This window comes from Rhinoraja longicauda, chromosome 4 (assembly GCF_053455715.1).
Source record: "Rhinoraja longicauda isolate Sanriku21f chromosome 4, sRhiLon1.1, whole genome shotgun sequence".
Lineage (NCBI taxonomy): Eukaryota > Metazoa > Chordata > Chondrichthyes > Rajiformes > Arhynchobatidae > Rhinoraja > Rhinoraja longicauda.
The window spans coordinates 81,372,628-81,394,766 of record NC_135956.1 but is presented as its reverse complement, the minus strand read 5'-3'; the positions used below and the strand labels follow the sequence as shown (position 1 = coordinate 81,394,766).

At 41.7% G+C, this 22,139-nt stretch overlaps 1 protein-coding gene across 4 annotated transcripts in view; it reads right to left on the bottom strand.

Moving 5' to 3' along the window:
* Nucleotides 1-22,139, bottom strand: part of LOC144592920 (zinc finger homeobox protein 4-like) — a 250,559-nt gene that overhangs the window by 210,848 nt on the left and 17,572 nt on the right. For all 4 annotated transcript variants that reach the window (XM_078398186.1, XM_078398188.1, XM_078398187.1 and 1 more), the window contains exons 2-3: nucleotides 16,268-18,894; nucleotides 13,846-14,348 (exon numbers count right to left, since the gene is read on the bottom strand). In XM_078398186.1, coding sequence (XP_078254312.1) covers nucleotides 13,846-14,348; nucleotides 16,268-18,848 — 3,084 coding nt within the window. In that variant the 5' untranslated portion in view covers nucleotides 18,849-18,894. The remainder of the gene's footprint in view (nucleotides 1-13,845; nucleotides 14,349-16,267; nucleotides 18,895-22,139) is intronic.

The following is a 22,139-nucleotide window of genomic DNA, read 5'->3' as shown; positions in this document are numbered from 1 at the left end:
GGGAACCAAATGGACATTTTTTTTAAACAGTCTCTTACTTCAATGTTTACCAAATTAAAATTAACTATTTTTAAGACATTCTAGATTATTCAATTAACAGAATTTTATAAAGTTGCCAGGTTATGAGAGACTAAGTCATAGGGAGAGATTGGACAGGCTAGGACTTTATTCCTTGGAATGCAGGAGGATGAGGGATGATCTTAAGATCATGAGGGGTATAGATAGGGTAAATGCAGTCTTTTGCCCAGAGTAGGAGAATTAAAAATCATAGGATATCGGTTTGTGAGAGAGGAAAGATTCAGAGATTCAGTAGGAATCCGAGAGGCAAAATTTTCCACATAGAGGCTGATGGGTACATGGAATGAGGCAGGTACTGTTTAGTTTAGGAAAGAACTGCAGATGCTGTTTTAAACCGAAGATAGGCACAAAAACCTGGAGTAACTCAGCGGGACAGGCTGCATCTCTGGAGAGAAGGAATGGGTGAGGTTCACTGGGTGGATTTAAGAGAGAGTTAGATAAAGCTCTAGGGGCTAGTGGAATCAAGGGATATGGGGAGAAGGCAGGCACGGGTTATTGATTGTGGATAATCAGCCATGATCACAATGAATGGCGATGCTGGATCGAAGGGCCGAATGGCCTCCTCTTGCACCTATTTTCTGTTTCTATGTTTCTACCATAATGTGCCCCCACTCTCCCCCACCTCATCCCTCACTCCACAGAACTGTCGCAGAAGCTCACAAGGACAGTATCACATGCCCGAACATCTTCAGCTGTTTCGCCAATGCCCTTCTCTCAAGCACAAAGGGCAGGAGTTTGGGTCTTTGTTCACCACTATACTGCTTTCACCCCTCGGCTGTGAATTGGCTTTTGCATTTAACATGACTTCAAGCTCAAGTCAGGTTTATTATTAAATGCACAAGTATGGCGAGGTCCAGATGTAAATGAACATCTTGCATTTGGCAGCACCACAGACAACACACAGAGCATAAATTATATGCAAATAGTACATAAATTACACAGATTTTGCAAGGCAATGAAAAGAAAGAGACTGTGCAAATAAACAAGGCGTTAGTTCAAAACACAATTAGTAAATAAATCCATGGGGGTGCGTGAATGGTCCATAGTGTTCAGTGCCGAGGTAGGATTAGTGTTGTGCAGAAGGTAGATCCTTCTTAGAAACATAGAAAATAGGTGCAGGAGTAGGCCATTCGGCCCTTCGAGCCTGCACCGCCATTCAATATGATCATGGCTGATCATCCAACTCAGTATCCCGTACCTGCCTTCTCTCCATACCCCCTGATCCCTTTAGCCACAAGGGCCACATCTAACTCCTTCTTAAATATAGCCAATGAACTGGCCTCAACTACCTTCTGTGGCAGAGAATTCCACAGACTCACCACTCTCTGTGTGAAGAAATGTTTTCTCATCTCGGTCCTAAAAGACTTCCCCCTTATCCTTAAACTGTGACTCCCTAGTTCTGGACTTCCCCAACATCGGGAACAATCTTCCTGCATCTAGCCTGTCCAACCCCTTAAGAATTTTGTAAGTTTCTATAAGATCCCCCCCTCAATCTTCTAAATTCCAGCGAGTTCTTCAGATTGATCCACACATTAGTGTTGTGCAGGTTGGTACAAGAACCTGATTGTTGTAGGAAAGTGGCTGCTCCTGAAACTGGAGGTGTGTGGGGACTTCAGGCTTCTGTGCCTCCGCTTGACTGGGACAATGAGAGGCAGGGGCTGGTTGCTGGGGATCCTTGATGACAGATGCAGCGTGTCATGTAGTTGCTTTTGATGGTGGATAGGGTTGTGCCCATGATGGGCTGGGACTAGTCCACAAGGTGTGCTCGCATGACCCTTAACTACGGCACCACACAGTACCAGGCATTAACCATCTCCGACAATCACAAAAATAGTCTCTTAGGCTCTTCTGCTCGAACTATTAGTCAAGTTACCACTGGTCAACTTACATCAACCAGCCAGAGTGATTTTTAAAAAAATTAATTCAAAATTCCATTTCAGTGCGTGGATACCACATAAATTTAGGGCAGTTAGTAAACTTAGTGGACGGCTAATCTTTCAAATCATTTTAGATGTCTCCTTCAAACCAAAAAGACTCTGAGATTTACAGCTAGTGGCTGAATATGTTATTTTAAAATATAGTTACAGATACAGAGGGTTTTGCTTTGCACTTCAAAGTACCGTACAACTTGTTGCCGCAATAAAACCTGCCAGTCAGAGGCTTACTACACCCATACTCTTTCCGTTAAGGTTTAAATTCTCTTTGACCGTAAAGCCAATCCTCAAATTATATGCAACTTTCTTTCAGTCCATATACGGTTTTGTTGGCTGTGCTTTGCAGGAGAATTCTGAAAGGGGAAATGTCTGTCAGTTGTCGTCAGATTGCACTGTATAAGGTTCTCTTTGTCATCCCCAACTCAGCTCCAGCTGCCTCATCGTACACCTGCAGTTTGGAGGAAATGCTGGTGAGCTTTTGATGGCGTATGATTTTAATAATTATGCCATGATAGTTGAACAGAAACACACACATGTTCACACACACACACACACACACACACACACACACACACACACACACACACACACACACGGCTGCATATGCGCCTGTGTTAATAGAGTTAACTGAAAACAGGTGCTGGCAGCAGACTTTCCCCTACCCCCATCCGATCCCACACCACCCCCCTTCCCGGTCATGACTAAAACAGGTTCTCCATCTGTATATTGGTAGAGCCTTTGATTTCTTTGGATTGAAGTGCTACTCTTTTAAGAATAATAATGTATCGGTTGTTTTCTTACTTCATTGGTTCCATGTTTAATGCTTTATAATTATTTCCAGAAGACTCAATGGTTTATATTAATTTCATTGCATGATACATCATGGATTACACTTTCACAGCACAGTGTAGCATTTTTGATTGGCAAAGTGCACACACAAATCTTCATTGTTCGTATAAAGTTTCCACATTTGGTTTGTTTGCACAATTACCATTTTAATAGGGTAAAAATTTACTGAGCAGAATTTCTTCCAAAGCATTAAATGATATTTGATCGCGGATAAAAATGAGTAAGCTGAAGGGAAGGAAGACATGACCGTGCCATACTGCGTGACTGGGTTGGGTTTAGAGTCATTAAATCATACAATGTGGAAACAGGTGCTTTGGCCCAACTTGCCCACACCGACCAACATGTCCCATCTACACTAGTCCCACCTGCCTGCGTTTAGCCCATTTCCCTCTAAATCTATCCTATCCATGTACCTGTCTATATGTTTCCTAACTATTGCAATAGTGCCTGCCTCCACTACCTCCTTCCGGTTCATACATTCATTACACTTTATGTAAAAAAGTTCCAATTAAATCTTTCCTCCCTCAATTTAAACCGATATCCTTTGATTCTCGATTCCCCTATTCTGGGCATAAGACTGTGCGTTTACCTGATCTATTCCTCTCATGATTTTGTACACCTCTATAAGATTAACATCCTCCAAGGAATATAGTCCTAGCCTCCTCAACCTCTCGCCCTCGACTCCTCGCAACACCCTGGTAAATCTTCCAGGCGCCATTTCCGGCTTGACAACATCTTTCCTGTGGCATGGTGCCCAAAACTGAACACAATACTATAAATGTAGTCTCACCAACGTCTTATTTAACTGCAACATGACCTCCCAAATTTTATACTCGGTATGTATAGGAAGGAACTGCAGATGCTGATTTAAACCTGATGGTCTGCATCCCAGGGTACTTAAGGAGGTGGCTCTAGAAATAGTGGAAGCATTGGAGATCATTTTTCAATGTTCTATAGATTCAGGATCAGTTCCTGTGGATTGGAGGATAGCAAATGTTACCCCACTTTTTAAGAAAGGAGAGAGAGAGAAAACGGGTAATTATAGACCAGTCAGCCTGACATCAGTGGTGGGGAAGATGCTGGAGTCAATTATAAAAGACGAAATTGCTGAGCATTTGGATAGCAGTAACAGGATCATTCCGAATCAGCATGGATTTACGAAGGGGAAATCATGCTTGACAAATCTACTGGAATTTTTTGAGGAAGTAACTAGGAAAATTGACAGGGGAGAGTCAGTGGATGTGGTGTACCTCGACTTTCAGAAAGCCTTCGACAAGGTCCCACATAGGAGATTAGTGGGCAAAATTAGAGCACATGGTATTGGGGGTAGGGTACTGACATGGATAGAAAATTGGTTGACAGACAGAAAGCAAAGAGTGGGGATAAATGGGTCCCTTTCGGAATGGCAGGCAGTGACCAGTGGGGTACCGCAAGGTTCGGTGCTGGGACCTCAGCTATTTACGATATACATTAATGACTTAGATGAAGGGATTAAAAGTACCATTAGCAAATTTGCAGATGATACTAAGCTGGGGGGTAGTGTGAATTGTGAGGAAGATGCAATAAGGCTTCAGGGTGACTTGGACAGGTTGTGTGAGTGGGCGGATACATGGCAGATGCAGTTTAATGTAGATAAGTGTGAGGTTATTCACTTTGGAAGTAAGAATAGAAAGGCAGATTATTATCTGAATGGTGTCAAGTTAGGAAGAGGGGATGTTCAACGAGATCTGGGTGTCCTAGTGCATCAGTCACTGAAAGGAAGCATGCAGGTACAGCAGGCAGTGAAGAAAGCCAATGGAATGTTGGCCTTCATAACAAGAGGAGTTGAGTATAGGAGCAAAGAGGTCCTTCTACAGTTGTACCGGGCCCTGGTGAGACCGCACCTGGAGTACTGTGTGCAGTTTTAGTCTCCAAATTTGAGGAAGGATATTCTTGCTATTGAGGGCGTGCAGCGTAGGTTCACTAGGTTAATTCCCGGAATGGCGGGACTGTCGTATGTTGAAAGGCTGGAGCAATTAGGCTTGTATAAACTGGAATTTAGAAGGATGAGGGGGGATCTTATTGAAACATATAAGATAATTAGGGGATTGGACACATTAGAGGCAGGAAACATGTTCCCAATGTTGGGGGAGTCCAGAACAAGGGGCCACAGTTTAAGAATAAGGGGTAGGCCATTTAGAACGGAGATGAGGAAGAACTTTTTCAGTCAGAGAGTGGTGAAGGTGTGGAATTCTCTGCCTCAGAAGGCAGTGGAGGCCAGTTTGTTGGATGCTTTCAAGAGAGAGCTGGATAGAGCTCTTAAGGATAGCGGAGTGAGGGGGTATGGGGAGAAGGCAGGAACGGGGTACTGATTGAGAGTGATCAGCCATGATCGCATTGAATGGCGGTGCTGGCTCGAAGGGCTGAATGGCCTACTCCTGCACCTATTGTCTATTGTCTATTGTCTATTGTCTAAACCGAAGATAGACACAAAATGTTGGAGTAACTCAGCGGGTCAGACAGCATCTCTGGAGAAAGGAATAGATGACGTTCGGGGTCGAGACTGAAGAAGGGTCTCAACCCGAAACATCATCAGGTTGCAGGGTGACTTGGACAGGCTGTGTGAGTGGGCAGATGCATGGCAGATGCAGTTTAATGTGGATAAGTGTGAGGTTATCCACTTTGGTGGTAAGAATAGGAAGGCAGATTATTATCTGAATGGTGTCAAGTTAGGAAAAGGGGACATACAACGAGATCTGGGTGTCCTAGTGCATCAGTCACTGAAAGCAAGCATGCAGGTACAGCAGGCAGTGAAGAAAGCCAATGGAATGTTGGCCTTCGTAACAAGAGGAATTGAGTATCGGAGCAAAGAGGTCCTTCTGCAGTTGTACAGGGCCCTAGTGAGACCGCACCTGGAGTACTGTGTGCAGTTTTGGTCTCCAAATTTGAGGAAGGATATTCTTGCTATTGAGGGCGTGCAGCGTAGGTTCACTAGCTTAATTCCCGGAATGGCGGGGCTGTTGTATGTTGAAAGACTGGAGTGACTAGGCTTGTAAACACTGGAATTTAGAAGGATGAGAGGGGATCTTATTGATAAGATTATTAAGGGATTGGACACGTTAAAGGGAGGAAACATGTTCCCAATGTTGGGGGAGTCCAGAACCAGGGGCCACAGTTCAAGAATAAGGGGTAGGCCATTTAGAACTGAGATGAGGAAAACCTTTTTCAGTCAGAGAGTTGTAAATCTGTGGAATTCTCTGCCTCAGAAGGCAGTGGAGGCCAATTCTCTGAATGCATTCAAGAGAGAGCTAGATAGAACTCTTAATGATAGCGGAGTCAGGGAGTATGGGGAGAAGGCAGGAAAGGGGTAGTGATTGTGAATGATCAGCCATGATCACATTGAATGGCTCGAAGGGCCGAATGGCCTCCTCCTGCACCTATTGTCTATTGCCTATTGGCACCTCACCTGTATTTAATTGCAACTTGTAAACCTCAGCCAGGGCACCTGCAATGTCCTCTCCAGTTTGCCTCGGTATCTTCGGATATATCTGATCAGGCCTGGGAGTTTTGTCTACCTTTGTGCGCATCAGACCTTAAACAACCGTTCGACTGTAATACTGACTGCCCACAAGAAACTTCTATTGACTGTCCCATGTTCCCCAGTCCTCATATCTTTCTCCATAGTAAATGTTTTTCTCCACGAATTCATGTATTAACATTACCCCCCAAAAAATACATAAAGTGCTGAAATAACTCAGCGGGACAGGCAACATCTCTGGGGAACATGGATAGTTGATGTTTCGGCTCTGGACCCTTCTTCACCTATCCACATTCTTCAGTGATGTTGCCAAACCCACTGAGTTACTACAGTAGTTTCTGTCTTTTTTTTGTTAACTAGCATCTGCAGTCCCTTGCGTCTAAAATTACCCCAAGCTCTCCTTGGTGTATTTTAGTAATTAAACGGTGGGATCAACCGTTAACAAGTCAGTCATTTTTACCTGAGAACGTGAACCAGGAAAAGCATTTGAACCAGAAGCTCTTAAATAAAACAAAGAACAGGAGTACAAAAATAAATAATCTTATTTGTCAATTTACGTTTCTTCTGAATGTATTGACTGTTACTGAGGAATTCCCATGGATATACTGGTCTTGATAATAAAGCTCACCCAATGGATAAAAGATGTTTGCAGGGGTCAGGAAAGAGATAACTATGGGGCAGGCAATTCTAAAGAAATTTGTTGCTTTTTAAAAAAAGTAGTGGTGATTTTGGCGGAAAGAGTTGGGGCTTTTAATGAAAATATTTAAATCAAGTTTCCGTAACAGGAAATTCTCATGGTGTTTCCAAAGAGAAACCTTGATGTAGTTTCCTCCAAAGGCCAACCCTTTTGGAATTTACGTGAAGTGCTTCTAAGGAGGAAATAAATCTGGAGTGCATTGAAGAGCAATCGTTCTCGGGGTGTGTCAGAAGGAACATTTTTGTGGGCTCTGCTGTATCAATTGGAAATCTTATGGAATGCACTGAGGAGAAAATACCCTGGATTGGGTTCACGGATATTTTTGTTACATACTCTTGGTGGAAGAGTGCTCATAATCTACTTGAGAATATTTATACTAAAATGTGCGTTGATTTAGAGGAGACTTTCAAGCAGTATTACTGACTGTTTTGAAAAGGACAGTCAAGAGTTGACAAAGGTTTTTTTAATAATACCCTGATGTGTTTGACTGTATATTGATACAGAGAAACCAAAAATCAGCAGACACTGAATTAAAAAAGAAAACAATTACACTGATTTGCATTGAAAACAACACAGCATTTGGTCAGGAAGTGCAAACTCTTGGAATGCAAAATCTCTGTGGATGAATCCTAAAGGAATCCTTCGGAATCTGCAGTTGATGGTGTCTCCCAAGAGATTCTCTTGCTGTCATGTGTCTCTTGAATTTTATTGGGACTGTGTCAAGGGGCATAGCTATGGAGCATGTTGGGCTCTTTCGGAATGTTATCTAACGACACAAATAACTAGAGTGGTAAAGAAGGCATATATGGTATGCTTGCCTTCTTAGGTTGGGACGTTGAGTTGAGGGGTCAGGAGAGCACGCTGCAGCTTTATGAAACTTTAGTTGGGCCATCATTGGAGTATTGCTTGCAATTCTGATTGGCCCTTTATAGGTAGAATGAGGAGACTTTAGAGAGAGTGCAGAAGAGGCTTGCCAATGTGCTGTTTGAATTAGAGAGCCCTAGCTGTAAGGAGAGGTTGGACAAATTTGGATTGTTTTCTCTGGAGCGCTGGAGGCTGAGGGAGAGGTCTGATAGAAGTAAATACAATTATGAGAGGCTTAGACAGTCGGAACCTTTTTTTCCCAGAATGGAAATGTCAAAGGCATAGATTTATGGTGAGAGGGGCTAAGTTTAACAGGGCAAGTTTTTAAAAAATATACACACACAGAGAGTGGTGGTTACCTGGAACATGCTTTCAGGGGTGCTGTTGAAGGATTATACAAAAGTGGCATTTTGAGGCACATAGATATGCAGGGAATGGTGGGATATGGATCACATGTGAGCAAAGGAGATTAGTTTAACTTGGCATTATGTTCAGTCGAGACACTGTGGGTCAGTCCAGGGGAGTACTGCTCTATGTTCTATGAGATTCTGTCGATGTTTAGCGACTGTTAGCAAAATTTTAGCAATGTGATTTTGGGTAAGTTCATAGCACATTGAGAATGTATAAAGATTTGGACAATAGATAATTTCAACCATAGATTAAACCATGATTGTTGGAAATTGTCTACTTGATACAATCATCTAAGGTCACATTTCCCCCTTACATGTTTAAGAGTATCACTGAAAATGCTGTCCAGTTAAACCATCAGATTATGTCATTCACAGATCCTCATGAAGTTAGCTTTGAAGGACTCTCAAATAGCAAGTCAAAAGGAAACCAAATAATGCATAGGAAGGAACTGCAGATGCTGGATTAAACCGAAGATAGACACAAAATGCTGGAGTAACTCAGCGGGACTGGCAGCATCTCTGGAGAGAAAGAATGGGTGATATTTCGGGTCGAGACCCTTCTTCAGACCGAAAGTCAAGGGAAAGGGAAATGAGAGATATAGACGATGATGTATAGAGATAAGGAATAATGAATGAAAGATATGTAAAAAAGTAATTATGCAAATTTCCTCATTGTGGGCGAATAAAGGATTATTATTATTATTATTATTATTATTATTATAAAGGAAACAAGCCATTGTTCGCTGTTTGTTGGGTGTAAAGGAGAAGCTGGTGAGCCTTTGGTGGGGGAGGGATAGAGAGAGGGAATGCTGGGGTTACGGTGGCGCAGCGGTAGAGTTGCTGCTTTACAGCGAATGCAGCGCCGGAGACTCAGGTTCGATCCTGACTACGGGTGCTGCACTGTAAGGAGTTTGTACGTTCTCCCCGTGACCTGCGTGGGTTTTCTCCGAGATCTTCGGTTTCCTCCCACACTCCAAAGACGTACAGGTATGTAGGTTAATTGGCTGGGTAAATGTAAAAATTGTCCCTAGTGGGTGTAGGATAGTGTTAATGTGCGGGGATCGCTGGGCGGCACGGACTTGGAGGGCCGAAAAGGCCTGTTTCCGGCTGTATATATATGATATGATATGATATGATACTTAAAGTGAGAGAAATTAATATTGATGCCACTGGGCTGTAACTATGAGATGCGGTTCCTCCAATGTGCGTTTAGCCTCACTCTGACAATGGCAGACACCGAGGACAGAAAGGTCAGTGTGGGAATGGGAAGGAGAATTAAAGTGTTTAGCAACTGGGAGATCAAGTTGGTTCAGGCGGACTGAGCGAAGGTGTTCAGCGTTAAGTGATCGCCCAGTCTACGTTTGGTCTCGCCGATGTATAAGAGTCCACATCTTGAACAGTGGATACAGTAGATGAGGTTGGAGGAGGTGCAAGTGAACCTCTGCCTAACCTTAAAGGACTGTCGGGGTCCCTGGACAGAGTCGAGGGAGGAGGTATAGCGACAGGTGTTGCATCTTCTGCGGTTGCAGGAGAAGGTACCTGGGGAGGGGGTGGTTTGGGTGGGAAGGGATGAGTTAACCAGGGAGTTGTGGAGAGAATGGTCTCTGCGGAAGGTGGAAAGGGGTGGAGATGGGAAGATCGTGGTGGGATCCCGTTGGTGGTGGTGAAAATTTCAGAGGATTATGTGTTGTATGCGATGGCAGATGGGGTGAAAGGCAAGGACCACGGAGACTTGTTCCCAATGTTGGGGGAGTCCAGAACAAGGGGCCACAGTTTAAGAATAAGGGGTAGGCCATTTAGAACTGAGATGAGGAAAAACCTTTTCAGTCAGAGAGTTGTGAATCTGTGGAATTCTCTGCCTCAGAAGGCAGTGGAGGCCAATTCTCTGAATGCATTCAAGAGAGAGCTAGATAGAGCTCTTAAGGATAGTGGAGTCAGGGGGTATGGGGAGAAGGCAGGAACGGGGTACTGATTGAGAATGATCAGCCATGATCACATTGAATGGCGGTGCTGGCTCGAAGGGCCGAATAGCCTCCTCCTGCACCTATTGTCTATTGTCTGTTGTCTATTGAGACTCTGTCTCTGTTGCGACTAGGGGAGGGGGAGCAATGGGTGGAGCTGTGGGGTACTGAGGAGACACAGGTGTGGGACACGGAGTACCGTGTCTCCTCTGTACCCCGCGGCTCTGCTCTTGCTCCCCCTCCCCCTAATCGCAACACAGACAGAGTCCCCCTAGTCCTTACCTTTCACCCCATCAGTCGTTCACTTGCACTTCCTCCAACCTCATCATGAACACCTTCGCTCAGTCCGCCTGAACCTACTTGAACTCCCGGTTGCTGGACCCTTTAATTCTCCTTCCCATTCCTACACAGATCTTTCTGTTCCTTTATCATCGTTACTTTTTTAACATATCTTTTATTCGTCGGTCTTTATCTCCTTGCATGATCATCTATATCTCTCATTTCCCTTTCCCGTCACTTTCAGTCTGAAGGGTCTCCACCTGAAACATCACCCATTCCTTCTCTCCAGAGAAGCTGCCTGTCCCACTGAGTTACTCCAGCTTTTTGTGTCTATCTTCAAATAATACACCCCAGAACATCTCAACAAATTTTTGGGATGTTTAGTTTTGTTGAGTTTAGAGATACAGCGCAGAAACAGGCCCTTCAGCCCACCGAGTCCCCACCGATGAGCAATCCCCATATACTAACCCTATCCTACACGCACTGGGGGCAATTTACAATTTTACCAAGCCAATTAACCTACAAACCTGTACATCTTTGGAGTGTGGGAGGAAACCGGAGCTCCTGGAGAAAGCCCATGTGGTCACAGGGAGAATAGACAAACTCTGTACAGACAGCACCCGTAATCGAGATTGAACCCAGGTCTCTGGCGCTGTAAGACAGCAACTCTACCGCTGCGCCACCTTGCTGAGTATTTTAATGAGCCTATTTAGTGAGCAGCCTCTTTGAGATGTTCATGAATTTCTATCCAGGCCAGAATCTTTATGGGGAGAATTGAATTACGATGTTTTATTTTCAATTCAATACCTGTTGCCTTTTGAACTTGACACAATCAAACTCAGTAGGTTGATGGGATTAAAAAAAGGACAGCTTCCAACTTGCCCATATAAGGTCTGGCCTGCAATCATTACTTCTGTCTGCAAGGATTCTCCCTGTCCACCCTGAGCATTATATGGGTGTTTTCACTTGGAAGAAATATTCCCTACTCAAACAGCAGCCATTCCACATAGTTGCGAGTGTATACTTTAGACTAACACCAATGTCCTAAAGTATTATGTTCTGGTTAAATCTGAGGTCCCTATTTGCAGCTTTTATGGCACATACTTTCTGTGCACAATTATTTTGAACTGTCATTGATTCTGAATGTTTCTGCTGAGAATTTAAAAAAACATTTGTGAAAACTTCCATTTTCCATTCCTATTAATTCCCGAGGGCCTTGCTTAAAACCTAACACTGCAATATCAGTCTACTGTGGCTCGGTATTTTTGAAAAAATCATATGTCATATAATTGGCATGACGGTTATGCCTTCTGGGTTTAGGTTATCAAGATTCCTCTCGCCACAACGCTAGGAAAATAATAGCAGAATCAATAAAATGGAAGAGATATTTGCAGCTGTTGTGTGTCAATAAACCTGCAATAACTCTTTAGTTTGTGCTGACCAGACATGATTCTAAAACCTTCTCAGCAACATTAAACATGCTGATTTGTAAAGAGAGCAAGCAGCTTCATGAAAACTAGCAGACTTGTTATTAGTTTAAAAACTTTTGTAATGTTCAAACATTTCCTCATATTTGAAGTCGCTTGTTTTCCCATTTGGTAACCTTGTTACTTTACTAATTAAAAATAGCATTCTGTTCTCACCTTCACATCTATCAAATATTCATGGCATTCCAGCTGAATGTTAAATAAATCTTGCTATTAGTTGGTGTCCTACGTGAATACACAGATAAGATCTGAAGAATGGATTCTATAATTACTGTATATTCTCTGCATGTCAAAGATGATTAATGGTGTTGGCAAGTGCCTAATATATTCTGAATTTTAATCTTCTGCACAAAACAATTTTTCAAAATAAATTCGAATGTTGTCAATCATTTACTAAAGTTTGAAAGTTTCGTAAATCAAGACAACTCAATCAATGCTCAGCTTAAAACAAAACACCGACATTTAGCAGGAAACAAATTTTGAAGAGAAGCCTATTGACAATCATCTGATCATCTCTATATTTATATTTTTATGTGTCATACTTGAAAGACCAAACTTGCCTTCACACAACTAGCCCAACATCAAAGTCACATGCTTCCGGCTTGGCATGATTCTAAAATATCAGTGAGCTTCAACAACATCACACTTTCAACTGAGCATTCAGTCCTCAGGAAGGTCAACTCGTGATGTCAAGTAAACATGTTGAAACAGCAATGGCCTTTCAAGTTATTAATCATTTCATGACTCTTTGGTGAATCTTGTGAGTGTCAGCATTCCAAAGAGCCACTTTTCTGCATAATTATTAATGTCTTGGTCTAAAAGAGTCCAAAAAGCTGCAATTCTTCAGCCACACCTATTAAGTACTCCTTTTCTGATGTATAATTAGGAATGTCCATCACAACAACCATATCCTAAATTCATCTATCAAATTCTTTGTCAAACAGTGGGACAAACATGGTTTTGTGCCCAGCTTAATTCATTGAGACTAAAAATATGTTAAGCTTTACAAACACATCCTGTTGTGAAAGAACATCCCAGAAATGTACAGAGAGCTCACATCCAGCCAGCATCATATAAACTTGCTAATCAACATCAAAAAGTGAGGAAAGGAATCAAACATGTAAAAATTAGCACTGTTATCACCAATAATGCAGTAAAATCTCCTCGTATAGATCACCCCTCTTTGAAGGGCCAATATTTTTAATCCCTTAAAAATAAGGGTTCTAATACGAGACCATTATTTCCACGAGTTCATTGAACAAATGGTTCACTGATTTGCACCTTTATTCCTTATTATTACTGTCTTCCTTTCTCTCTGTTGAGGCACACTGGTTTGCTTTGTAAAAAAAAAATCAATTAGCTGCATGCACAGAGCTATACATGACCAAATAATGGGAACATAAACAAACCAACTGTGCCGCCAATAATGGTCAATTTGAAAACTTTCCAATACATACCATTTACCAATCAATTAAAAATGCATAGTCTTGGAAACAATTACCTCATTTTAAATTTAATTAAAAATAATTTAAAAAATAATCCTATATGCTTTCAATAAATTAGTTCCAGTTCATTGTTCACATTCAGTTTGAATTTTAAGGGATGCAGCCATAATGGTCTGCATTATGCTGGCTGATTTAATTTTTCATATCATCATTTTCAATTCTGTCATTTCGAATCACAACAAACTTAGGTTCATCACAAAATATTGTTTTTTTTGAAGCACTAAATATTGGATGCATATAAATGATCAGATCTTGTGTTCTTACCTTGTACAGCTTGACTGCTGCCTCGTGCCTCTGGTTGGTGTTATGAAGGCGCAACTTATCCACACTGTTAGTATAATAGTCACAGGCATTGCATTTCAGATGCACGGGATTCCCAATAGCTACACACTTCAGCCTCCATTCATTCGGTTTGCCACCTTCTCGGATGTGGGCCACCAGCTGATACTTCTGCATGTGTTTGTCTGTCTTACAATGGAGTTGAAAGTTGGCCTTCAGCTGAGTGTTGTAGTTGCAGAGCTTACACTGGTAGATGTCTCCAATCACAGCCTTCCACTCTTCTTCAGGGAGTGAACGTTCACTGTTCACATGCAAGCTCAGGGCCTCCAGGCTGTCAGAGGTAAATCTGTTGCAGACAGCACACTGGAATAACCTCAGAGAAGGGTCATTGATGTAAGGTGAGATCTCGCCAGCAGTGAGGAAGGACAGGTCATCGCCCACTAGCTGACCACTTGCAAGCCTCATTTCAGGTGGTAGCTCGCTCGTAACTGCAAAGAGAAAAGAATCAGAAGGAAACGGTTTGCTGTTAAAGTCCAAAAGCACATCCTATGAAGCAGAAACAGAGAGGAATTGCTTGGAAAAAAAAACACCTTGTTGAGGAGTTTGCTTTCTCTGGAGCTTAAACTATAAAAAGCTATTATAGGATTGAATGAGGATCAATTGCAATTATCCCTATCAACTCCTAAATTCCCTCATCAGATAACTGTAATTACTCCTGTTGGGCATGATGTCATCCCTGAATTTGTATTTTTAAAGGCATGGAAGTTGATTAATAACAAAACAAACCTCCAGTACATCTATAAGAGCCCCGATTTACCTTCACTTAACTTGCTGAAGTTACAGCAAGAATCACCAGTCCAGAAAAATTCCAGCTCCCTTCCCTTTAGCGCTACTTTGCTGGAAGTGCGTCAGAAACCCTATTTACACAGCAATGCTTGCAGATCTAGAATAGCTCCCAGAAATTTCCCAAGAGTGCCAAAACATTTCTATGTAAAATATTACATTATAGACAATAGACAATGGACATTAACAAAAAAAATCAAAAGCATTGGTGTTAAATTCAGAATTACAGCAGCACGACAAATACATCCAAATTATTCACCGTCTCACTTAAAATTTGCCCCATCATGATCAGCATTAAAAGAAGAATCTTTCAATAATGGAGATCACTAGATTATATGTGAATATACTATGTTGAAAGACTGGAGCGACAAGGCTTGTATACACTGGAATTTAGAAGGATGAGAGGAGATCTTATCGAAACGTATAAGATTATTAAGGGGTTGGACACGTTAGAGGCTGGAAACATATTCCCAATGTTGGGGGAGTCCAGAACAAGGGGCCACAGTTTAAGAATAAGGGGTAGGCCATTTAGAACTGAGATGAGGAAAAACTTTTTCAGTCAGAGAGTTGTGAATCTGTGGAATTCTCTGCCTCAGAAGGCAGTGGAGGCCAATTCTCTGAATGCATTCAAGAGAGAGCTGGATAGAGCTCTTAAGGATAGCGGAGTCAGGGGGTATGGGGAGAAGGCAGGAACGGGGTACTGATTGAGAATGATCAGCCATGATCACATTGAATGGCGCTGCTGGCTTGAAGGGCCGAATGGCCTCCTCCTGCACCTATTGTCTATTCTCAGGACATTATTAATTGTGCAGATTTATCATTCTGAGGTAGACGCAAATTGCTGGAGTAACTCAGCGGGACAGGCAGCATCTCTGGAGAAAAGGGATGGGTGACGTTTCGGGTCGAGACCCTTCTTCAGACTGATTAACATTTTGAGTATTACTCTGAGATATTTGTCATTATATTTTTGCTTATTGTAACTACTGACATATTACGCAGGCATTGATACAGGCCAGAGAATTTTATTTTTTTAAAGAATTTATTTGCCTTGACAGTTACTCAATTTCATAAAACCAATCTGAACTGAAAAATAAAATCTTCAAAAGAAAGTATTTTTTAGTAAGGAGAGAACAGAAAGCGAACAAAAATAAAACACATAACATGTTTGCACAGATAATGCACAAAGTGTAAAAACCCAACTTCTTCAGCATGAAAAGTTTTAAAGCCCAATACTTAATTAATCCACACAGTGGTCAATCATAACAAAAGGGGCTCATCAACATTGGGAACCTCACCAAAAGTAAAGCGAGATTAAATACATGCAGATATAAAATAACAAGATGACCTTTCTGCCAAACAGAACATATATATTTGAATGTAATATTTTACGGTTAAGAAACACTCCTGGTAACAGCTGACAATGGAAATTCACAAGAAAGATTTAATTCTGGTGGATGGATAAAAGATGATTCAAAAAAATGAATGGGCAATTAAAGAAATTAACAGGTTAACAAAGTGGAATGACAATCGCAAATGAAAGAAAACAATGCCAATAAGCACTGACCTAGTCCCGGTGCCATAGCCGAAGCTTTTGCAGGATCAAGCTGGAATGGATTTAGCATAAATTGAGGGTCAACTGGACTTTCCAGTTTCAGACCTGTCATGCCTATGTTTTGGGCCAGATAGTACTGGTAAAGCTCGGCCTCGGCGGGCGCCAGGCCCAAGTGCAGACTGTGCTGGATTTGTTTCATGTTCTGCTGCAAAAGCATCATGTTGTGCATGTGCTTTTCACTCGTCATGTGGATGCGGAGATTCCTCGCCACGTTGGTTTCGTAATCACACACCTCGCACCGCCAGGTGGGCTTTTGTTTTGGTTTGGACGGGGATGGGGCGCCGCAGTTGCTGAGGCTAGATGTGGGCCCTGGAGCAGTGTGCACATAGACCTGCTCTCCGCCGCCGTTCTGAAGGTTTTGAACATTGTTTAGGTGCTTGTCCGACTGCATATGAATACTGAGGTTGCCTTTGGTAGTTGTAGAGTAGTTACAAACCTCACAGCGGAAGGGTTTATAGCCACAAGTGTAACTCTCGCCCCTGGCTAGCCGAGGGTGAGGTTGCCCAGTTGTACAATACACACAAGAGCTGCCAGGCTCGGGGTGTTTTTCCTTCATATGTGCCTCGAGAGTTTGTTGATACTTGTAGTGCCAGTTACATTTGGGACACTTCAATGTCTTGCACGAGTTCCGTGAATGCATCATAGTCATATGGCCACCTAAAGAGCGTGATGAGCCAAGGACCGTGTCACATTTGGGACACTCAACACTGCTTCCTGGTGGACTGTCACCTGCCCCTAGTGTGCACGGGTTACAGCTGTGCTGGTGATGAGAACCAGGACTATCATCATCTCCATGGGTCGAGTCATTTGGTTGAGGGGTTGTGGCATAATCTTTACTGACACCAGCAAAGTCCTTGCCGCTAATGCTATAGATATTTTCACTGCAACTATCCCTGTGTACAGGATACTGCTTTGCCTTATCCAAGGCATCAAAAACAGTCACCGAGGAAGATGTACCCTTTTCATTTAAATTTAGCACACTGGGCATTAAAGGAGACATAGAAATGCTTTGGTTTGAGATAGGGAAATCTTTGCTACTATTACGGTCCACTAATCCACTTGACAACAATGCCTCGTCATCATCGAGTTCATTGGAATAGGTGTCGTCGTCTTCATCATCATCCATTTGCTCGATGGGCTCACTTTTGATTTGTAACTCTCCAACTGGATGCAAGACAAATGCTTCCGTTGCTCTTTCACAGTTACTCTCTTGGTCCTTGCTCCCTGACAACTTGTTTGACCCAGACGACATGCGACTGAAGGAAGCTGAGGTAATTGGGGTGGTCAGAGCTGAACTAGACAATCCCCCCAGGTTTGCTTCAGCTTTGTGCACTGTGTTCCCGAATGGCTGATCTGATGAACCGGCAGTGCTCGCATTTCCTTTCAAGAATGCAAAGCCTGCCTGAAAAGAATCACCATTTTCTACATGAAATGCACTCCACAATCCACGATATGTTGGATCGGGACCTATGAGGTTTGCACTAGAAAAACGAGGATGAATAGAATTTGAATTTTTTGGTTCCAGAAAGCTTATTAGAGGTTCCTTGTCTTTGCCTATCCCCTGTATGATGGCAGAGATATATTTATTATTTAGGAGCGTCTGCTCTTCTTCGTTGAGGCCCATCCGGTGGTCATGCACAGCGTGGGTTACAAATGACTTTACATAGCCAAAAGACAACTTGCACAAGAAACACATCAAAATAGGTTTCCTTTTCCCATCACTAACACAACCATCGAATTTGGACAAGTCCACATTGTTAGGAACATCTTTGGACACGCAGGAGTTTTTGGCCAAGCCGTCGCTGCTAAGATAATCTTTCTCACTACTATGCCGGACATCATAGACGCGGAAACTGTGCAAGACAGGACCGACTCCTGCAAATGCTGAGGTATTTGGGAAAGCCTGTTCGGCAGGAAATTGTTTCCCGAGGGATGAAGCAATATGAAAAGTGTTGATGACTTGCGGGTAGAACGACATAGGTGTAGCAGTTGCTTGCTCATTCTTTTCCCCAGCTGCTGCGAGCGAGTTCAGAAAAAGTGCCGAGGGAAAGAGCTTACTGTTCATTTCTGGCTGCACGTTCTTCCCACTGTCTTTGGAGTCCTCTATTATAAACGCCGACCCATCAGGTTGGTAAACTATCTCCCCTGTCAGATTCTCCACATCGCTATCCTCCAATTCACTTATCTCGCTGTCGTTGTCATCCTTCAGAAGAGGAAGACGGGCATTCGGGCAGTGATGTTCCATGTACTTCTGCAAACTTGAGAAGGAAGTGGCACATTCGTTGCAAGGGATCTCTTTCGCTGAGGTGACCTGAGTGGCGGCAGCATTCTCCAATGCTGCGAAATCCAACAAGCTTTTGCTTCTGTGCTCATCTGTTCTCAGGTTGTCATCCGTGGCGTTATTTCTCCTGTCAGCCTCCATCCCTGCAACTTTCTCTGGCACCTCATTATCAAGTTGTGTGGTTCCACATAGCTTTGAAGTGTTATGCCCATTTTCCTGCCTAGCGATAGTAGGGGTGTCACAGGTTTCCATGGCAATTCCTACATGAGGATCTCATTTCATCCAGCCTGCCAGGGACCTGAATAAACAAAAAAGTTGAGAGAAACCATTTTATTAAATAATATTATTCCCCAATAGCTCATCCCTAGTTTACAGAATATAGAAATTTGATATCTCGTACAAGGTGGACCAATCCAATTTGTAATATGGATCTAAACACATTAGCCTTTAACATATTACTGAAGCAATCAGTTAAAAAATGTTACATTATTTATTTCTCCCCCTTAAAGTACATACACAATATTTAATTTATTGATGTTTTATATTCTGTAGTCACCTATATAATATTTCTTCAATATAAAACTTTTAATTAACCAGTCTATCATACACCAAAAAAACAATTTCCTATAAAATCATACTGTCACAGTACTGATGCATTTGTAATGATCTCGAGCTTCAAGAGCAGTAATCACTCACACAAATAACATGGCAACACATCCAAAATACTTCACTTTTCAATGCAGGCAGTTCCATAATAAAACAAGAGTCTTAATCCATAATCCACAAGCAAGTCATAATGTATATATCCCAACAATGTGCAAAGATCAAAATCCAGCTATAATGTGGGTTTTTGTTCCACCAGGCAGATGTAATTTTTGAAAAATACAAGACAATTTCATGCTGTTACCATCTTCCCTACATGTTAGCTAAATGCTAATGCATGCCTTTGCAAAAGTACAGCCCTAACAATGTTCTCCTTAAAAATACACACGAAGAAAACACCTAGAACTGATAGGTTACCTCTCTTCACTAAATGCTTTCAAAAAGGCTTTCAGATGGTAAAGTGGCGGTGGGCTTTTTATTTTCCTTTTACGCACACAGACTTTCAGTGAATTTGTCAGAGAAACCCCAAAACGTGAGAGAAAAGCAAGCAAATTATTATAATGCCAACAGGAAGAGAAAAAAGACTGAGCCCTTCTTTGCTTCACATTTGACCAAATAAATCAGCTTACTTCAAATTTTCCTTCTGTGAGAGCTCTCAGCAGGTATCTAACAAGCCCTGATTAAGCACCAATCAGGATTCTTCCACACGCTTCAGTTACTTCAATAGGCATAGAAATAGAAATTAATATTTAGTGCATCCAGTCCCTGCCATCCTTGGGGAAAATCAGTGGCAGTTAATTTTTTTTTTTTCCCACTGCAAAACATAATGAACACCATTTCAAATACAATTTTGATGTTGTCAGTCCTGGTGGGATGCCCATCTTTCAGCCACTACCTCAATCAACTTCTCTCCTATCTTTAAAGAAATCATATAAAAGCGGCGATGATGAAAATCCTTCAATCATTTTCTCAAAGCAGGTACTGGAGCCAATATATTTCCTTTAGTTGTAGCCTGTAAAGGCCCTATCACTATTTCGCAGGAGGACGGGGCACGGGAAGAAAAGTGAAGGTAAGAAAAAAATGCTCTGCTCTCCGTCAGAGCCTCATTGGACTGCAAATACTGTTGAATTAATGTCATGCATAGATACCGAGCCCTCTGGTCGTTGCAGATCTCCACGTTTGCAGAATGATGGCACTATACACACCATCAGGGTGGTCAGCCACTTCAATGCTAACTCCCCATGCACAACAAAGGCTTTGAGCAAGATGAAGGAAAGCCCACTGTACACCTTAAGGGACCAATGTAGTATGATTCCCAAAAATTAAGAAAATTGCCATGTGCAATGTCAATGAGCCAGGATAATTTTGTACTATATAGCCATGAATAAAACAAAATATTTACTGCTATGGAACACTTGGGGAGCAGAAACTGCTCTGTGTTGTGAACATAATGCTCTAGTATGCAGCAATTTAGGGGATTAATTTAAAACAACTCCTGACTAAATAAGGCTTGGGGGATGCACTTTGCTATTAAACATTGAAGAATAGCTGCTTAAATTTTTTGCCCTAATCAAATCTAATCTCTTCAGCTAAGTCAAAGAGGAAAATGATCAGTTTAAGAGACATCAGAAGATTTACACAGATTGAAAATGAATTAAAATTAGTTTTGCTGTCTAAGATGGGCTAAAATGACAGTCTAATTGCCTCTGAATTGAATATCATAAAGCTTAGCGTGTAATTTTAATCATTGATGAGCTCCAGGTTAATTATGCTCATGGCTTGCATGCAGCATAAAAAAGCATCTCTGAAATGAACCTCAACACAAAGACCATGAAAACCTAATAATTTTCTAATTAGTTCACACATGAGCACATTTACCTCTGCATTTGGCAATTTAGCACCAACAATATTTGCATCGGAAATTAGGCTATAGTTTTTGGAGCATTATACAGTGTTCCGAACAGTAATAGAAAGTAGCAACAGAATAAGCCAGGCAGTGAACAACCTTTGGACCTCAAGAATTCACAGGCATAATGGGAAGGGGTTTTTTAGTCTGCATTTGCCAACTTTGGACAGAAACAAACTGGGTTCAAATGATACGTGCTCTTGCCATTTTCAACATAAAGCAGCCTCTCAGTACTTTTTATTTGGTGATCGGGCAGGACCAGACTTGATTATCTCCTCTTGTTAGCACATACTGTACATTCACCATTATCCGCCAACACTGAATAATTTACATCAGAAATAAGCTCAAAACATGTTGTACTGTGTAGAGGACTCCTATTTCATTTCATCATGTGAAAAAAAAAAACAGACACTGAGAAATGATATGTCTTTGCTGCTTTGCAAATGGTTCTACCTACAATTTCAGAAAGATGCAGGGCAGCAAAATATTAAAGGCATGGTATGGAATACAGACAAAAAATTCAATTAAGACAATTATTGTTGAGGGTTTGGTGGGGGGGGGATAAAATTCTGCATAGTGTTGAAACAAGACAAAATGCAGCAGACTGTGATTTGTAATATGGCATCTCTCAACACTTCAGGCACTAAATGACTCTGTGGGGAATGTCTCCATGCTTCTGGGCAATACATTGCAAATCATTATAAACTGATAAATTATAAAATATGCTATATGCATCTGAGCACCGATCTTGATTCCTGCTGTTTGGACATACATGGTTTCTGCAGACAAGCAAACCAAAGCCCTTAATTCTTCTTCAGACAATAGCTGGAGAGACTTTAACATCTAAAAAAATCTTAACAAGTATGCTTTTGATGTTTTATCTGTAACACATTTGCTCGAGTTTAAATAAATGCTACCTTACTTACACACATTTTTTAATCTTGATCAATAATCCTAAATTAATGCTTATATCTATTCCTTACATAGTTCCAATTAAATTTTTATAATAACAAAATTTATAATTTTCAATACAA